A 20568-nucleotide genomic window follows, 5' to 3' on the forward strand; every position below is an offset into this window, starting at 1 on the left:
ATCACATCATATTGGTGCAAAATTCATTTTGCTTAGGGGTGCAGAAAAATAAAGGAAACACTGGAAAAAAAAAAGTGTAAAATAGTTTCTTTTCGACAGGGCATTCCCATTGAAAACCAGACACCCAGTAATCCTAATCTTATTGCACTTGACAATGTTTTCAGATGAGTTTTGCTAAGCAAACCATTTCTTTTGTTTCAATATAATTTCTTCTCTGTTTTAATAAATCTTTTTGAGAAGACTACAGCTGCCTAGGGTAGCTCACATACTTGGCCCTAAAGAAACATCAGACTCTCTAAGGAAAGGATCTAAAGAGAATTTCAGCAGCCTCTTTACTCAGAGTCTAGATCAGACAGAACCCGAGCAGAGGTGTTCTCTCCCATTAAGATGTCTTGAAAAAGAGTACAGGCAGGTGATTACAAGGGGAGAAGCCCAAGGATCAAGGACCAAGGAGACTTGTGTGTCTGGGGGTAGAGATGAATGACAAAGGCACTTTCAGATCTATGTAGCACAGGCCCTATATTATATAAGTGAAAAGTATTTATACTGCTGATGAGCCTACCCGTCTACTGTATTCTAGATCAATTTTTATACCTCTCTCATCATAGCAATGTCTAAGTACCTTCCGTAGTGCACATCTGTCATGTGTTGCTTATTCCTCATCCTGTCCCCAGAGGAAGAAGCGTGTTCAGTTAAGTGTTTTTTAGTATGGTTTTTGTGTTGAAGACCCAAACATACCAGTTGCTATACACTTACAATTGGAGTATAATTAAATGAGGTTTGTGATGGTCCTTCGTTCCTGAGGGATTTCATTCCATGGATTTTTGTAATTCTGTTATAGTTAGAAATACCAATGTTATTAATGTTTGAATCTTCATTATTGAAATATTTTTTCCCTATTTGCTCATTTTCTCCAGTGCCTAAAATCAGCCAAAAAATTTTCCTCCAAGTTCCCAAGGGAGGAAAAGAAGAGGGAGGTTTAATCCTGTTTTATTTCCAAAGTAAAAGATAGGCTGGTGTATTCAAAATGGAAATACTTTAGTTTAAATGCTATATTTTATAGAAGTATTTCGAATTTACTATACATTTCAGCAGTTTTATTTTTGCTATTAAAATAAAAAGTATCCTAATCGTAACTGCTGTACAGTGCATTTAAATCTGAAATTTTGATTGGTTATATAATATGTAGTAGTTGTATTATAGTCATCTGAAAGAACTTCTGACTGAGATTATTGTACTGTGTTCATTATAGTACCTTTTTTACTTCAAGAAAAAAAAACAGGTATCTAAATGTGAACAAGAAAAACAAAAGGATAGACAAAGAAGAGGCAGAACAGATAAAGAATGAGTAGGATAAGTGAATGTTTTACAAATGAAAGCAGATGTATGAAATTACAAGCTGTCGGATCAGCAACGGAAATGAAGATGATAAAGTGGTTCTCTACACAGATTATAATTATTCATTTTGCCCAGTTCTGTATTTTTCCCCATAATCTGGGGCAGGGGGACAGGAGGGGATGGTATAGGGGTGAGGGAGAATGATGGGAGGGGAGAGGTAAAGGAGGAAATGAGGTTTATTCACATGAAAGAAAATTATCAGACTGGTAAATATGCATGGTTACAAAACAATATTTTTTTGGTATTTGTTTTATCAGAGTAACTTTGTATGTTCTACAAGGATATTTTCTCACTTAGGATTCTGATTTATAAAGTTCTCAAAGCAATAAAGTTTCTTTACAATTTATTTACAGTTAGTGTTGTTTGAGGCAGTCTGTATGGTGGGCAGGATAAGCATCATTAATAGGCACTGCTTTGACAGCTGTAGCAGATGGATTGCCTGAATTTAGCTAGTGCAAAAGAAATGAAATAGTTTACGTAGACCTGCCTGAAAAGATATGTTTAATAATTGCACTCATAATTAGGTTGATTTGCCAAAGAGAGAGAGTGAGAGTAAGAGAGCAAAGAACTATACAGTGTACTTAGATTAGGATGGAAATGTACACATCTATTTACAATGGGAGATGAATTGCAGACTGATAAACGTCTCCTGTGCAAATCACAAAATTCAAGAGGTAATTTAAAAGTAAAGCAAGAATACAGAATCTGTAGTTGTTGCTCAGTATTTTGAAGCATTTTTCTGGGAATCTTCAACAGGTCATTGTAGGAATATGAACAGCAGAGACCTAAATACTTCACAGATTGTTAAATGAAGTCTTATCAAAATAGGTTTTTAATATATATAAAAGCATCTTGAATACTGCATACAGATGTGGTCGCCTCATCTCAAAAAAAATATATTGGCATTAGAAAAGATTTAGAAAAGGACAACAAAAATGATTAGGGGTTTGGAATAGGTCCCATATGAAGAGAGATTAAAAAGACTTGGACTTTTCAGCTTAGAAAAAAGGAAACTAAGGGGGAATATGATAGAGGTCTATAAAATCATGACTGGCATGGAAAAAGTGATAAGGAAAATTTATTTACTTATTCCCACAATATAAGAACTAAGGGTCACCAAATGAAATTAATAGGCAGCAGATTTAAAACAAACAAAAGGAAGTTTTTCTTCACTCAGCACACAGTCAACCTGTGGAACTCCTTGCCAGAGGATGCAGTGAAGGCTAGAACTTTAACAGGGTTAAAAAAAGAGCTAGATAGATTCATGGAGGTTAGGTACATCAATGGGTATTAGCCACGATAGGTAGAATAATGTCCCTAGTCTCTGTTTCTCTAGAGAGAGGTTACAGAGGAGGGGTCACGTGAGGATTAGCTATTGTGATCCCTCCCTCGGGGGCATCTGGTATTGGCCACTGTCAACAGACAGGCTATTGGGCTAGATCAACCTTTGGCCTGACCCAGTATGGCTGTTCTTATATAAACTAAGAAAACAAGAAATGCTAGATGTCTGTTTATTTAATAATATATATTTGAAGCGCACACAGTGTATTTTAGTAAAGAATAGTTGGGGGAGAAGTGTTTCTTCATGAAAGAGAACATAATTAATTACACAGTGAATCTGCGTTCCCCCTTCAAATTAGTGGAAACTTTAGCATTGACTTCCATGGGCACAGGATCAAAGTAAGGCTTTATTCTGTAATTACTCCTTGTATTAAACAAAAAAGCTGGCAACGGGGTTTGTTGCAAGGAAAAGTTCCAGGGTTGGTACTAGCGTGGTATGTCCTGTAGTTGTTGGTAAGAATCATCCTGAGGTTAGGTAATTGTCTGTAGGAGACTATTTGTCTGTCTCCCAGAGCCTCTCGGAGTGTAGTATCTTGTTCTAGTATAGGTTGTAGTTTACTGATAATGTGTAGGACGGGTTTAAGTTGGGGGCTGTAGGTGATGACAAGTGGTGTTCTATTGTTGGTTTTCTTGGGTCTGTCTTGAAGTAGATGGTTTCTGGGTATTCAATTGGACCTAACCAATTCAGTTATAAGATCAAGAACACATATTCCTGCTCATCCAGAAACATAATTTATGTCATCATGTGCCGACAGTGTCCTTCTGCTATGTACATTAGACAAACGTCTCAGACACTTTGCCAACGAATCAATGCACACAAAACGGATATCAGACAGTATCACAAAGAAAAAACGGTTTCTTGCCATTTCAACCAGAAGGGGCATCGTCTCAACGACTTGATTACCTGCATACTTCTTCAAAGACATTTTAACACCAGACTTGAAAGAGAAACCTCTGAACTGTCATTCATGCTTAAATTTGACACTTTATGCTGGGGTCTTAACAAAGAAACGAATTATCTTACCCATTACAAAGATAGCTTCCCCAATTATCACCTCTAATATCATTAGCTCTCAGACATTTACCCCCCTTCCCCCGCATTCTCCCTCTGTTCTGAAATTTGATTTGTCCTTTGTATGTGTGTTCACTTTTTTTTGATTGTATCCCTTTGGTATATATGGTCATGCCTATTTTCTTCCACAATTTGATCTGAGGAAGTGGGTCTGGCCCACGAAAGCTCATCACCTAATAAACCATCTTGTTAGTCTTTAAAGTGCTACATAGTCCTGTTTTTTGAATTCTGAGGGTCTGTCTGTACTCGTCATGAGAAAGGACTGCTGAACTCTTGCCCATGATAGGTGTGTAGGATGAAAAAAAGTTTCCTTTGAAGATCCAAATATATGTGTGTATATTTCTCCCCATTTATTTGTTTATTTTGTTTTGTTTGTTTTATTTTAGTGATCTCAAGTAATTATCAGACATGTTTGGGACTTCTGATGCATTACCCACCTATAGGAGATGTACACTCACTCATCCTAAGAGCACTGTTTCTCCGAGATCCAAAGGTAAGGTACACATTGCTAAATATTACCAGCACAGGAAATAAACCTCTTTTGTAAAACATTCCAACTGCTACAAAAAGTTAGACACACAGTATTCTATATGAACGACAGGGAAGCACTTTCCAAGGAGCTACTTCTGGAAACTGCGATATTCTTCCTGATTGATGGGATAGTATGCACAGTTACTCAAGAGGAGAATTGTCTGGTGAAATTAAAATATGGGTTCCCCAGACCTAAAGTTTTGTCAGTGCTCTAAGCAAACAGCTTGAGTAAATCAAGTAACTACTTAGTAAAAGTTTTCCCCATGTGTCAGTAATTCATCCTTGGAATTCTTGGCAGAGGACCACATGGCAAAATATAAGTACAGGGATATAGATATAAGTATAGGTATAGATGATATAGATATAGATTTTCCCCTGGATAACATAAGAAGTAATGACACAATTCATGTATTAAGTCTGTGAGCTAGACAGATGTCAGTAGCATCCAAATGTAGTAGGATATCATAGGTTTTTTTTTTAAATTAAAGATGAAATCCCCTCTTTTATAGTCTGCAAAGTTTCACACAGATTTTATTTGTTCTCGTTAAAGTGTTTTTGTTTTAGTAATGTAACGTTTCTGACATAAATCAATTTATTGATCTACATTTTAAAAAAAGCCTCTGCAATTTTAGAGCTAGCCTAATTTTTTAAATAAAGTATTTGAGGTAATGTTGTGTATGACAGTCTTCTTGGTATCTGGATCCTTAACAGTTCTCAGAAGTTGCTGCCAGCTTTAGAATTGTCTGAGCTTGTCATGTCACTAAGCTGCCAATGGACAGTCTAGGTATCTTCCTTCAAGTCACCTTTGAATAGAAAAAATTCTGCACTTTTATCACTTGGTGACTGCCTTCTCCAAAATGCCATAAGAGTCTGACATGTATTCTTTTATAGATTAAGAAAAATTGTCTCATTGTTTGTGTCAGTTTTCTGCAGAAATCTGTGTCCCCTCAGCTGCTTGCCTCATTCCTTTTGTGCATAGATTTCTTTCAGGATGAGAAGTAGAATCCGTCATCTCCTTGACACTTAAGAAAGTTTGTAGTAGTAAGATTTTTTAAGATTTAAGCAGCAGACTGTGAAATCAAACTATTCCGCATTTACGTTCTAGCCTTCTCTTTTCAAAACATAGCAGAAATGTTTTTAAAGAGAAAATGTTTTGTGGAAGGGAATAAATTGTGCTAAGCCATCAAATTGAATATGGCATGTTTTTAATTCAACCAAAAAAATTTTGGTACACAAAACTAATTTAATGTTTAAAAATTCTACAGCCGTGTGTGTGTGTGTGTGTGTGTGTGTGTGTGTGTGTAGATCTTACTACTAAGAGATGGCGCCTACATCCCACACCCCTGACTTCCCCCTTAGTTGTTTTCCGGTGTTCAGTAGATGGAAGCTGACAAACTAATGACACGATCCACCCATTCTTAGCCTCATGAGACTTCAGTTGCATGCATGCATCTTCACAGGTGCTCTTGAGGTGTTGGCATGTAGGGTATGAGTAGCTACACATTGGAGTCCACCCTTCTGTGTGTAGAGCTCCATGTTATAGTGAAAGGATCTGGCAAGGAGAAGCAGAAGAGAAAGGCTCCAGCATTGAGGAAATGCCAGTGCCTTTCACTTCCGCTGGAATCTGACTTGCTGTATGAGAAGACTCTGGCAGTGGGAAAGCAAAAGGCCCCCAACATTGATAAAAATAGCAGACTTAGCATGGTTACTTCTCTGAGACTTGAAATTTGAAATCGATGTTATTGCCCCCACTCCAGGACTGCACTGTGAACTCACTTAGCAAAGCGTTTATTCCAAATTTCCAGTTCTTTAATAAAATATTTTCTCAATTATATCTGTCAGTGGGATATCTAGTCAATTAGGGGTTTTTTTTCAGAATAGAAAGAGTTAAGTGAAAGCTGACTTGATATGAAAGAAGGGGCAATTAAAAGCATGTGAGTGTTAAGTGAGAGATTAGGGCAACAGTAGAAAATTATTCTTGTAAAATACCCAAAAGAATTGATTTGAGGTGTCTCTCTGAATACAGCACTCCAAAGTACCTATTTTTTTCCATTTTTTCATACCACCATTGTTGGGTGGTGCTGTGAATTTTCAAAGCAGATACTGTTACATGAAGTAGAGATGTTGAAGGAGGGCAGTCAGAGGAATATAAAGTGATTAAAAAACATAGTTCTAACTAGAGTTGCTCAAATAAAAAAAATTAAAAAACCCAATTAGAAATAAAAGTCATAGAAAATGTGAACATATTGTATTCCTTAAATAACCAGATGTTCTCTCCCTCCTGAAGGCAGTCAGGGCTTAGAATAAAAGGTTTTAAACTATTGTTTTAAGTTAACTGTGAATTTTGCAAATCTGTTTTTACCCTTTAGCAAATAAAATTCTAATACAGCAACATAAGCAAAGTAATTTTCATCTTTGTGAGTTCTTATTTGTATGTAGTTGTGTGTAGAAGTGTTAACCTTATCACAGTGACTTATAAAACTAAAGTAGAACATTGCCAACTTAGATTACATGCAAAGAACCTGACAACCATCCTTTGTTTGAGAGCTTACAGTGTTTATTCAAAATATTAAGGCAAAATAAAAATGTCTGCTAACCTTTTAACATGAATAGTTGTATTACTTGCAAACAAGCTAATTAGAAATAAGGCAGCTGTATTCAGCTCTGAAGTGTTACTCCTCAATAACAGTCTATTAAAATATAATATAGAAAGTTACATTAGGTTGTCTAAAATTAACTTTTTTCCATTATATTAAAATTTCTGTTTGGTCCGTTTATTTCAGCATAGTATTTTGAGAAATTTGATAACATTTTAAAATAATGGCTTGTGGTATTATTGGTGAATTACAATGGAATCCCTGCAGAAGTACACATGGCTTCTCAAAGACGATATATTACTTTCTCATAACTGATTCTAGAGTAACTACAATATGAAATTAGCAGTAATATATGATTTTAAGGTTTAAGGTCATGATCATACTTAAAATGACTAACTAGACTACTAGAGGAATTTTCATTCCAGCCTTCAACTCTCAACATGATCTGAGCAGTAAATGGCAGGATTGAGAAAAATACATTACTAAGATTATGAACTGAACTGTTTGTACATTATTTTCAGTTGAATTTTCTTCTTAAGTAGCTGCTGCCACATCTCATAGTTTTTTTCTGAGCTGGTTTCATGTGCCTGAAAGGCTGTTTAGCTTTACTTTCTTCTTCTTCAGATACATTCTTTTCTATACACTCATTAGCTGAGGTGCTTCTGAAAAGCTGTAACTATCCTTTGAAAGCTGCCGTTATTTCAGAATTGTTTGTTTCAATGTTTGTGAAAGAAGAGCAGGTTTTAGTTTGTTTTGTTGGTTAGCACTGTGTGCAATCTGTCAGTAATTACCACTCTTTAATGACCAGATTGTGACCAATCAGGAGTTAGTTTCTTTTAGCATTTGGACATTAGAAACTCATTAATTAATATCTACTCAAGAGGTGGAATTTTAATATTTAATGGTTAATTTATCACTTTAGAGTAATAGCAGTTAGTCATTCCCTCACCCCCAAATAATTCTTTATAAAGCTTCTAATTATTTAAGATAAATAAGTGCTGTTCAGCCATGAGTCAACTGACTTATTTCCATGGGATTTTTAGAGAGGGATTTTTAGAGACTTGGTGAGCAGATGCCCAGGAGTTTACAGAGGCTCAAGTTCCAGCCAAATTGAGTTGTTGGCCTCCTCTTTGCTGTTCGTCACTAATAGCTCAGTCCAAAAATCAATATTGGGGAGGCAGGAGTGAGAGAAGTAAGAGAGATGTAAAGTAGGCACCGTGGGTGAACTTGTAGGAGAGGCAGTGGGAAGTGCGAAGCCACCATCGCACTGGTAAGAGGGCAAGATATTCTTGCCACTACATGATGGGTTTGAGGTAGGGTAAGAAAGGGAAGGAAGATAGTTGGGAGGAGGCAGCTGAAGTATATTGCCATCCAAATAGGAGAAATTATAAAGGCAAATTAATTCATCTTCTGCTTGTCAGTGGTAGAACACAGAGAGCGCTGAAACTTGCCCTTCATGTGTAAAATATTAAAATTCCATATACTTAACACAATATAAAAATATTTTAACAGCCAAGAGTATGAAGGGTAATCTAGCCTCTAGATTTATACACACAGTAAATTCTTGGCACAGTAAAGAATTCGATAGTTAACTACCTGATTTACATATATGATAAGGTAGTTGTAATCTGTACTATTGTTTGCCTTCCCATGTGCTTGCAGTTGACTGCCAGCCCAAAATTGGAGGACCATTTTAAAATGTGATCCTAAATATATGTTCATTTTAAAACACAGTGTTTTAAAATTAGTACTTTCTTAACCTATTTTCTAAGCACTGAGCCCAGAAGCATTTGTTTTCTTATAACAATTGAAACAACAAACATTTGATTTTAAGAATTATTGTCTAGAAATTTGCAGTTAAGCGCCTGTATTATTTTTCACTATTCAAATAAAAGTGTTACAGATAGCTACCGGTTTAATGAAATAGAGTTTGGAATAGCCAACATAATCAAAATACCTTTTTCAAATATTTTGACATAAAAAAGGATTAGTATTCATAATAAAAAGACTTGCCCATCCTTGCCAAACATGATCCCCATATTTCAAAATATGTCATCATTAATCAACCTACCATAACTTAGCCTTCCCTGCTATAGCATCTTATCGATCTCAACCAGTATTTTCAGGAAGAGTCTTGGAAAATAGAGTGCTCAGAATAATGACCATGGATCCTTCATAGCTGCCCTCCCTTTTAAGCCAGAGGCCTGTTACCCACAGTACCTGCATCAGTCATAACACTGGTGGTAGTATATGAAGGAAAGAGGCGGTTTCTTAGGTAGATGAATATATTTGTGACTGTATCATTTATATTGTCAGTTTCTACTTAGGATTCTGTGGACTGGCATCTTGAGTAACTAAAAGCATGCAAATATTGTGACAACCCACCTTAATCAACAAGAGTATTTAAATGGAAATACGGGAAACTGAGAGTACTAAAGAAAAAATCCTGAAATTAGTTGAGGAATTAGGCTGGGTTTAGTGAAGAACGATGAGAATGATTAAAAGCATTAGAAAACATGCTTTATCTCAGAAGAATCAAATAGATCAATTTGTTTAGCTTATCAAAGCAAAGGTTAAAGGGTGACAATTACAGTCTGTAAATATATACACGAGGAACACACGTTAAGCTTTCTAGCTTAATATAGCTGAGAAAGGTATCATGTGATCCAGTGGTTGAAGATAACCAAATTCAGACCCTAAATAAGATGTACATTTTATAACAGTGAGAATAATTATAGAAACAATTTACCAAGGGTCATGATAAATCAAAATTGGATTTTTTTTCTGAAAGAGATACTCTAGCAAATATTTTGTTCTGTAGCATCTGTGATACAGGAGGTTGGACTCAGTCATCACACTTATCTCTTCCAGCCTTGGAGACTATGATTTGGATATTGCTGTATAAACCATGGTGTGCTTGTAGTCAACTCGTATCAAAGAAAGAATACAGTAGTGTTTCAACAGTAAGGAACTAAACAACACAATTACTGTGCCTTCACTAATTTTCCTGTCCTTCCTTATATTTCTATACAGCAAGATAATAAATTGGTTTGGGATTCATTTCCACAGTGAACCCCCCTCTTTATGATGATATAGAAAGAGATAGGAGAAAAAAGACTGGAAATGAAATTATCTTGGGGTATTTTAATGCCAGACAGCAAACTGTTTTTTCACAGACTGAATCTTTTTGTTCTTTGAGCATGAGAAAATAACAGTAGTACAGGCAAGAGCAAATGTGATCATATTTGATTTTTTTTAAGTGAGAGAGAGAGAGGGAAATGAAGCACCTTGTAGCTCTTAATTACCTCAGTTACCAATAAAATCTACTGCACATGAATTTGTTGGGGCTGTTTCTTTCAAATGACTAGTGTACTTCTATTTGAAGTGTCATCTAAAGCTACTGACCCTGTCCTAAAGAGTAACGATATTAGCTGTAAAATGATGTAATAAACCATATTTAGCAATGTTAGAATGAGGTGATTATGGTTCTTCTTGTGTGCAATCTGACAATTCAATTAATCACTTCTATTTTGTAAAATAGTTTATCAAAAAGCACCACTTAGAACAGTTTCTAATGAAAACTTTTCCATGTAATTAATGTATTTGACTAAAATTCACAAAAGAGAAATTATGAAATATATAGAATAGATTCTTAACTTTTTAATATATGCAAAAATGGCTACTGTTCTGTCTAGTGTAATTAAATTATAGTGTAGGCTATTTTGACAGGAATTCAGGTGTACTAATGATATACTGACACAATTAAATTCAGCATAGTAAATATTAATGTATTAACCTTATTCTGTACAACTCTTAATTTGGTTATATTATAGAATATTTCTGTGATCTCATTGTTAAGTGACTGGAAATGATCAGTAAAAGAAATTGCAGGATACATATTATCCTTTTCTGTCACTATTTTTATAAACAGATAAATTTGGAGAGTTGAGGTGGAGTTTTATTCTTTTAATGATTTTAAGAAGTAGCATTGACCAAAATGTGTCTGCATCTTCCTTTTATTTTCTGGATACCAAAATGAATAGCTCTTCCTATCCCACGTCTCCAAAAACTTAACTTGTTTCCATCCTTCATGGAGATAGCAATGACATAAGTATATTACTTTTACTATAGTGGGTAGATAGGTGGATTTCAGAAGATGCCTATCTGAGATCTTTAAGAACTACCTTCTTACATACCACATTGTACACAGAACACAATAAAGTCATCTTATTTACTGTCCAGATAGCAAAAATAAACCAAATAACATCTTTAAAGTATTCCTCCATTCCCATATACAGTATATGGCATGTGTGTATGTATGCCCTTAATGTTGTAATGTAGAATAGGGTTTTATTGGTGTCTGTTTAGAATAGCTGCATTATTCAAAAAGCAACGAGTGAGTTACGCAGGTTGTCCAAATGAGTGCCAATAAAACCATAATGTGGTAGCTTTTCTGTCAATAAAAATGTTACATTTTAAATCTGATAACTTGGAATATGGACAGGGTTAGAAACAAGTCTAGCTGTGTGTTCAATTTTAAACATGGATCTTTCCTTTCTAGTGCTATAAAACTTCTATTTCTTAGCTGTGTGAGGTTTTGAGATACCAAGTCATAAATCTGTCATAGGTGCAAAGCTAATTTTTGCCATGCTTACATATTACTTTACTTCTGAAAACAAGGGTTCAAAAATAGATGACTAAATTGAAAGGATGATGGAAATTATATGGCTAAGCAATGATGTTTATGCAAGATGTGGTATTTACACAGGTTAAAAACTTGAACATTAGCAGAGTATTTTTTACTGTCTGGAATATTGATAACGGCTGCTTCTTGGTGTGCTTTGATCTACCTGTTAAAATATGTGATATATTGTAAAAACATAAATGAAAAAAGCTTCAACTTGTTAGGGAAAAGAGCTAAAATGTGTGTGGCCAAAATGTTCTTTTATTCAAGACAAAAATATTTATAATTCTAAATTAACATTTTTACTATTTCTGTTTCTTCTTCTCCAGAGAGAGAGAAGATCATAATGTAGAATAGTATGTAATATATACCATAGTGTAAAATACTTTTCTAGAACTGAAATTCCCACTCACAATAAGGATGCAGGTTGACATGCAAGGAAACTAGAGTTGGTCATTATTTCTAGTTGATGTAAGTTCAGGGACTTCTCCTTGTTGTTACACTCAGTAAACTGAATTCTTCAGTTCTTTTGGAGGCATTTTGTTTGTTTCAAGAAAAATATTTCCTTGTTTTTCCATTCAGTCAATTGACATCAAATAATAATTCTTTTCACTTCTATGGTATTGTCTGTAGCAGATTCTCAAAGGTTTTTTTTTTTTTTTTACAATAAAATTAATTAATTGAAGCCTACAATTACTTTGCAGATAAGAAAACTATAATATAGCATATTACTGGAAAAAAACATTGATCAACTCAGGTCTCCTGACTTCAGTGCCATCCTGTGATCAGTAACAATGCTCTGCCTCTTCTGTTCATGAAGTGTTACATAGTAATAGAGATACACTATCGAAATTATGTCCCAGTCTTTTAATAAATATTTTTAAAATCTGTGGCAGGCTAATTCAGTGCATTTTTTGCCACAATGGATAGTACAGGATAGATTCCTGTACAATCTATAGCAGCATTTCATGTTGAGCTGTTGTTTATATCTTATTTGCCAACCACATAACAAAAATACAGTTTCTTGGATACATAACAAAGAAAGAGTGGAGAGGTTAAATTTTCTGAGCACTAAGCTATTAGGTAGTCATTAATATGCACAGTCAAATTAATTATTGGTGCATAATGAAAAGTGACAGCTGTGGAATTGAACAAATTGTGTTCCTTATCTACGTTTTAGTCGTACTTCACTTCTGTTCCCAATCCACATTTTAGTTCTGTATATATCATTTTTGTAAGAGCTTCTTGTATTCCATTGGAGAAGGAAAATGTAAAACTTTTACAGTGAATATGGGATCACAAATTTTCCGAACTTTAATTATAGGCAAATGAAAAGGAAAAAATTAGCATTTTAATATAGAAATATCTTAGGCTTTAGGAGAATTATGATAAATCTAACGTTGTCTAGTGAACTAAAGAAGGGATATTACAATAAACTGTCTCCTTAGAAATATTTGTTTAAATAGCGGCTACAATACTTCATCTTTATCTTTTTTGGATAATTATTGCTATTTCAGACTGGGTTTTGTTCCAAGTTTAAAATACCGTTAGTTTTCCAAAAAAATATAATTAGCAACATTTGTTTGCTATAAAACTACTGGATGGAAAAAACATTCCAGTTTGCTTGTGAGATTATTTTTGTGAGAGTTTTGTTCTATGTTCGATAATTACTTTGGTGAGAGTTTTGTTATATGCATACAGTTCACTATTGCTGTTTCTCACTTGGTTGCATTTAGGTTATCTAGTTTCAGTTGTAATCTATTAAGCTAAATCTTTTTCAGTGGTTGAGGTTTTCCCACCTGTCTAGCCTAAAACACCTGCAACATATGTTTGCATAACCCTGCAATGCTTTGCGTTTTGGGCCTTGAGAAATTCCCCCAGAGCTTTTTGCTTATAAACAGCTGAGCAATTCATTTCTCTAATGACGAGTGTTTTTCCCCTGGCATCGAGGCAATAATATGTTCACTAAAATAAGTCTCATTTTTCATCAGAGAGGCACATTAGACATCTTTTTACAGTGCTATTTCATCTTCTGAACCTTCAGTGTCTGGAATATTTAAAAAACAAAAAGGAAGGAGAGGAAAAACTAAATCTTAAATTGTATTCTATAGATTTCATCACTACCACCTGTGTGCACACACTGCCAACTAGCACTCACACAAGTTAAAGTATTACTTTATTGAAGTAACTTCCTTGATGAATGGTACAGCAATCTTTTTATGACTTGTGGCACCCAATCCTGTCCCACTATGAGATACTTAACTACATAAATAATTGTATATAATTTTCTTGTTTGACTTTTATTTTTAATTTAGCAAACTATCTTTGCTTTTTTCCCTACCAGTCTCCAACTCCGGAAACCAGACAGGCATGTTAGGTTTGTGACCACCAAAGAATCAAGTAAACAAATGCTTTATTCAGTTTTACCCATTATGCTATCTAAAGTTATAACAAAGAATCTAAAAAGACATGAATTTGCACCTTCCGAGCATCTGCCCAGTTGAGTGAGATTTTCTCCTGCTCCTCCTGGGTATGTCTACACTACCACCCTAGTTTGAACTAGGGTGGTAATGTAGGCAACCGGACTTGAAAATGAAGCCCGGGATTTGAATTTCCCGGGCTTCATTTGCATCTTGCCAGGTGCCGCCATTTTTTAATGTCCGCTAGTACGGACTCCGTGCTGCGCGGCTGCACGCGACACGGACTAGGTAGTTCGGACTAGGCTTCCTATTCCAAATTACCGTTCAACGAGGAGTAACAGTAGTTCGGAATAGGAAGCCTAGTCCGAACTACCTAGTCCGCGCCGCACGTAGCCGCACGGCACGGAGTCCGCACCAGCGGACATTTAAAAATGGCAGCACCCGGCAAGATACAAACGAAGCCCAGGAAATTCAAATCCCGGGCTTCATTTGCAACTCCGGTTGCCTACATTTCCACCCTAGTTCGAACTAGGGTGGTAGTGTAGACATATCCCCTGTTCCTAAGACAGCTAAAATGGCCGAAGGAATGCAAAGGGGCTCTCAAATCCTGGATCTGGTCTGGAACTGAAAAAAAGACAACACAGATTTTTCCTTGCAAGTCCTGACGTTAATATATGCATGGAATGAACTTGGGGGTGGAAGAGGTGTGACTGAGGGAGCAATTTTGTGAAGATTTTTCTTTCCCAGAGGCATGTTGTTAGCTCCTCAGAACTGTTTAATTATGCAGAGAGCTGACCAGTCTCCAGAGTGGCATAGACTCAAGATTCCAGAAAGGTGACTCAAAACCACAATAGTCACCTACACCCTCTGGTCTGTCACTTCTGTCCTGTGCTTCTAAGTGATTTAACTTAGATTCCCACATGTACAGTACTACATTGCATGCTTATTACTATAACTCTGCACAGTATTTGTCCCTTTTAATTCATAATTAAAGCTTTTGACTGCCTAACATGGGCTGTGCACTTAAGAACTGAAAAAGTAATTGAAAAATTCACAGAATGTTGTTAAAAGAATGGTACTTATAATTTCCCTACATGCAAAATATGGGTTCCAAGACTTCTGGCTAATGTGACATCTCTAAAGGAAAAATCCATAGTAGTTCTGTATTTCACAAACCAAGGCAGGGGAGGAATTAATTTGTTAATCTTCTGAATGCCCTTTTTATACTTTTTGTTAAGGTAAATAAATACATAATAATAAGGTTGGGGTGTGCCATATGTAATACATTTGCCAATCACCCTTTAATAGCCCATGTTTTGCAAGTATAGGCTTAAATCTAAAATAAAATATTGATAAAAAAGAACTTACATTAGTTGACAATTAAAGGTATGAAAACTAATAAAAGTAATTAAGTAAAATAACTACACTAAATTGGAATCTACTTAGGGGAAAAATTTGGTTATGAATGGTCTGGTCAGAGTTTTTGTCTCTTTCATTAAATCAGATTAACTTATTTTATGTATCCTGAATACATAGTGTATCTAGTATAGGGGATGCACAGCATTGGGTATGTCTAGGAAAGAAATTAGTTTGAAATTGGTAGAAAGAAATTACATTTTTTTAGGATTATTTCTCAGGAAATGTGGGCAATTAAGTTTTTTTTAAAAAAATATGAATAGAGAAGATCCTACCAATAAAATGCTTCATGTGTCATAATCTTAATTTCTATTACTGTCTATTTGAAATGCAGCTTTCAGAAACATTGATTACGTTTAGGATAGTAGTTTTCAGATCTCTGTATGTTAACACGTGTGTCAGGTATTGGGGTTTTCTTAAAGGGTATCTTTCAGTGCTAAAAAACATTTCCAACCACAATCCCTTTGTTTTTATTGCCTTACATTTTAAATGCTGTTTTTTCAACATTTTTTTTTCTGAGGCTGTTCCTCCCCCCTTCTATGTAATAGTACTTTAAATTGTTTCTCCCTTTGATACCAGTAAGCCTCACAGGAATTTAAATAGACCCCACTGAAAGTAATACTTGAGCCTCATTCATGTGTTCAAGTTAGATCATTATTCCTATTAATGACTTTAAGTGCTTAGATAGTGGATCAGCATTTCATGTCTTGAATTGCTTGTCATTTTCTGCATAAATACGTGTTTCAATAAATTGCTTCACACGATCTCATACCTCGCTTTCTTCCAGACCAGAAAGTAGCATAATCCTTTCTTGATTTGTTGGAAGTTGGAAAAGAAAGCTTTTTTAAAAATTTTAACAAAAACAAAGTGTATATACAGTTTCTGGAAATAAGCTGCAAAACTGGGCATGTGTGATAGCCTTGTGAAAGTGAATTTTTCAATTGAATCTGGATCCACTGGAAATATGCTGGTAACTTTTTCTTCTTGTACCTTGGTTCAAATGGTCATCATTGCCCATAAAGAATAATATAAGACTATTACATTTGTTGGAGAAAAGTTACACTGTTTGATTACTAGCATAGTAGTCACAGAACCATCTGTTATCCTCATCTTATCAGTTCAAATTTGATTATCATAGAAATGCATTGAATTACCAAACCAGAGCAATACTAACTAAAACTGATTCATTGTTATTGCTATCAGTTAAATGAAGACTGACTTATAAGACAGATAATGGGATAGAGTTATGCAACTGTTGTTACGAGAAGAAAAATATGTGGTGACCATTACAGTGCAGGTGATAAAATGGATGTGGATTTTATTTTCATGCTTTGTGTAATAGCCTTACGTTTTTTTTTATAACACACCAAACCAGTATACATTTACATAATGTTCAATGTATTCCTATAGTGGGCGAAAACTAATTTAATACAAGGGCAAGCCTGACAGCAAGAAAAAAGGAAATTCTCACTGAAGGGTTCCATCACCAACTTTAATTTTGACCCCAGCAATTTTTCTTGGCCTTTTGATACTTGTTGACTTTTCAACTTTCATGCTTCTTCATTCCACGTATGTATAGTACAATATTCAGGTGCTTGAAATATAAACTCTACCTACTCTGAGAACATGAGAAGATTGATCAAAAAGGAAGAGTTTCCAGCAATTCCCTGAAGAGTGATGGAGCATAGTTCCCCCTGCCCATTACTGCAGTAGGAAAGGTGGGAAAGAATATAAGAGAGTCCCCTGTTCCCTTGTGTACTCCATGCCCATCATCAAGATGAAAATGCAACGTACTTTTTCGTTCATTTAAAAAAAATCAGTGCATTGCATTGCATGGATTGATAAATTGTGTGCATTACTATAAAAACCAAAAAAGTTAGGTCAGTATATTTCAAATGCATGTTTAAAAGCAAGAGGGGGGAAACAGTTGTAAGAGAATAAGCTTGTAACCTAACTTTTTCAACAGATATTTATTTATATAAAAAGTGCTATTTATTTACTATATTTAGATTATTGCACAGAAAAGTCACTTGAATGGATAGGCTATTTTATCATGCCTTTTTTTTTCTCTTTCATTTTAATTTCTGGTGCTGTGGAAATGTATTACTTTTAACTAATTTATCCCTTTGATGAGTATTTATATAAATTGCTATGCTGTACTTCTGTTCAGTTGGATGCATATTCAATTTATTTTTAATAATACATATTAATATAGTAGTTCACACTATCAAGCATTATTCCTTTGAGTTAAATTAGTGTAATTGGACTCCTTAGTATATAATTCTGTGGTATCGGTTCTTTGGTATTCCATAGAATATTAAGTCCAAAAATAGGTAATTTCAGTGCTATTTAAGACAATGTGTATCTATAAATTAGTTTCCTTGAGGTGAAAATTGGGACTAAAAGACAAACTCTAATTTCCGTATTAATAGTGTACAGGATAGCACACTGGGATTCAAAGCCTAGATTCTGAATATTGTGAGGTTTGGGGGGGAAAAGGTTCAGTGTGCCATCTAGTGGATATATTCGAATTGATCAGCAGAAAAACCCAACGTATTTCTAGCATGAAACCAGTCTTTAAATAAAACGTTCACTAGCAAGTTGGTAAATTAATTTTAAATGAGAAACTGTAGCTTTATTTAATATGATCTCTCTGTAGGTAGACATTTTAGGACAAAAGTAGCTTGGGACAAAACTTCCCCAGACATTGGAGACGTTCAGATCCTAATTCCAACATGGTGGCTCAGTCCCCTTTTTACATGGATGAGAAGGTATAATATGCTTAGCTATGGTATGTGTGGATAGTCGTGAAGTCATCAGATGACAACAAATTATTCTAAAATATTTCAAAGCTGGCTTTCCTTTATTAATGTTTGTATCATTATGAATTATGGTCCTAGGTAAAAATAAATGAGTTTTTAGTCTATAATCCTTAGTGATTAAATATCATCTGAACTTTCTATTAAGAGTCTGTTATGCCTAATTTTTATTACAATGTTTTCTAACGTAAACATTGTAACACTCTTTTCTGTAGAAAAATCCAAGACCAGTGACTTACCAGTTCCAGCAAAATTTAGATTATTACAAAGCGCGTGGAGCAGACCTGATGAATAAAACCCGGTAAGACACTTTCATATATGTTGTAGTTTAACTGATATCTTACCCGAATAATAGTGAATATTTTACAGGTTGTTTTGATCCAAAATAGGAATTACGCAAGCAGTATATAGAACACAAATAAATGCTTTAGTATTTTAGAAATGTAGGGCTGAAGTGACCTCAAATCTTCACCTGTTCCAGCACTCTGTGTTGAGGCAAGACCATGTATACCTAGACTGTCACAGATGGATGTTTCTATTCTGTTCTAAAAAGTCTCTTGTGACAAGGATTCCAGAACCTCCCTGGAAAGACTATTCTCTCTTTCTCTCGTGTGTGTGTGTGTGTGTGTGTGTGTGTGTGTGTGTGTGTGTGTGTGTGTGGTTTATTCATAATATCTACCTAAATCTCTCTCACTGCAAATTAAGCCCATTGCTACTTGTCCTACAGGAACAAACATGGAAAATAATTAATCACTATCCTTGTAACAGCCCCAAACATATGTGAAGATTGATACCAGGTCCGCCCACATCAGCCTTCGCTCAGGATTCAACAGGCCTAATGTTTTTAAACTTTCCTCATAGGTCAGGTTTTCTAAATCTTTTATCATTTGTGTTGCTCTTTTCCGGACTCTTCCTAGTTTCTCCAAATTGTTCTTATATGTGGCTTCTGGAACTGCACAGTACTGCATCTGAGGCCTCACCGAGTTTTTAGTAGAGGGGTAGAATTACCTCCCATCTTACATATAACACTTTTGTTAATATACTCCAGAATGATGTTCTCTTTCTTTGCAGCTGCTTCACATTGTTAACTCATGTGATTTGTGTGTATAACCCCCGGACTCTTTTCAGTAGAATTGTTGCCTAGCCAGTTACTCCTCATTTTGTAGTTGTGCATTTGATATTTTTCTTCATTAGTATAGTATTTTCCACTTGTCTTTATTAATGATGTGAAATTAACTTTTGAATCTTCTCTCCATCATTTTATAACAATAGTGTTATATTTTAGCTTGCTCAATGTGTGTCTCAGGTGAGATTCTTATCTACACTTGCATGAGCTTAAAACTGATTTAGTTAAAGTCGTGCAAACCAAGAATGTCCAAGAATGTCCAAGAATGTGTGGACATTCTTCAGTCTATCACAGGTTCTAACAATTTATCTTACTTTTAAAGAGATTGAAGAATTCCCACACCGTGGTTGCTAAAACAGTTTTAAAACATATCTGTGGTTAAACCAGAGATTCAAATCCCATTATATTAGGCACTATACAGTAATATAACTTAAAGATAGTTTATGCCTGAAACCACTTAAAATCTAAGTATAAGAACCCAGTTTCCAAACAATCACCATTCAAAGGCAAAAAGGCCAAATCCTGCGTGCCTTGCTCATGCTTTTATTTCATTGAAGTCAATGGGTCTACTTCTTCAAGTGGTGTCCCTGTGGGTGCTCCACTTCAGCTGCTGGTGCATCTTCATGCCAGTGATCGGAGACTTTTCATACCAGTGGCTGGCTATGTATCCCAGGCAATGGACACCATGGGACCTGTGGTCCTCCTAAAGCAGTGTTTCTTAAGTTATGTTCCACGGAACACTGGTGTTCCATGAACAATTTGCAGGTGTGCTGCGACTTCTTTGTTTTCATTACTGCTTTGTTTTTGTCTTTTTTTTTTTTGTCTGACAATTTTTTTTTTTTTTTAAGAAAATGTTCATAGGTATTCTGCATAAAAAAATATTATCGTTTGGTGTTCCGTGGTCTCAGAAAGTTTAAGAAACACTGTCCTAAAGGCACCACTATACTGCACCATCTACACCATCCAGAGCAATCGGGTCTCCCCCCCCCCCACACACACACACACTAGTCCCAAGTCATGTAGTTGATACTGAAGGGCAAAGAACTTCCTGAAGAGGAAGATCCTGAGCCTACTGATGAGGAGCAAAGGTTCTTTCTCCATAGCTCTTCTTCTTGACAAGATGAGGCAGTTATACCAACTGCCCATTCCCACACTGATGACCTG

The 20568-nt window shown here is 35.3% G+C and overlaps 1 protein-coding gene across 7 annotated transcripts in view; it reads left to right on the plus strand.

Annotated features, from left to right (window-relative positions):
• The window catches only part of TBC1D5 (TBC1 domain family member 5), a 525247-nt gene that overhangs the window by 398532 nt on the left and 106147 nt on the right, over nt 1-20568 (plus strand). For all 7 annotated transcript variants that reach the window (XM_089776643.1, XM_075922103.2, XM_075922104.2 and 4 more), the window contains 2 exons: nt 4198-4304; nt 18494-18579. In XM_089776643.1, coding sequence (XP_089632769.1) covers nt 4198-4304; nt 18494-18579 — 193 coding nt within the window. The remainder of the gene's footprint in view (nt 1-4197; nt 4305-18493; nt 18580-20568) is intronic.

This window comes from Pelodiscus sinensis, chromosome 2 (genome assembly GCF_052426305.1).
Source record: "Pelodiscus sinensis isolate ZL-2025 chromosome 2, ASM5242630v1, whole genome shotgun sequence".
Classification (NCBI taxonomy): Eukaryota; Metazoa; Chordata; order Testudines; family Trionychidae; genus Pelodiscus; species Pelodiscus sinensis.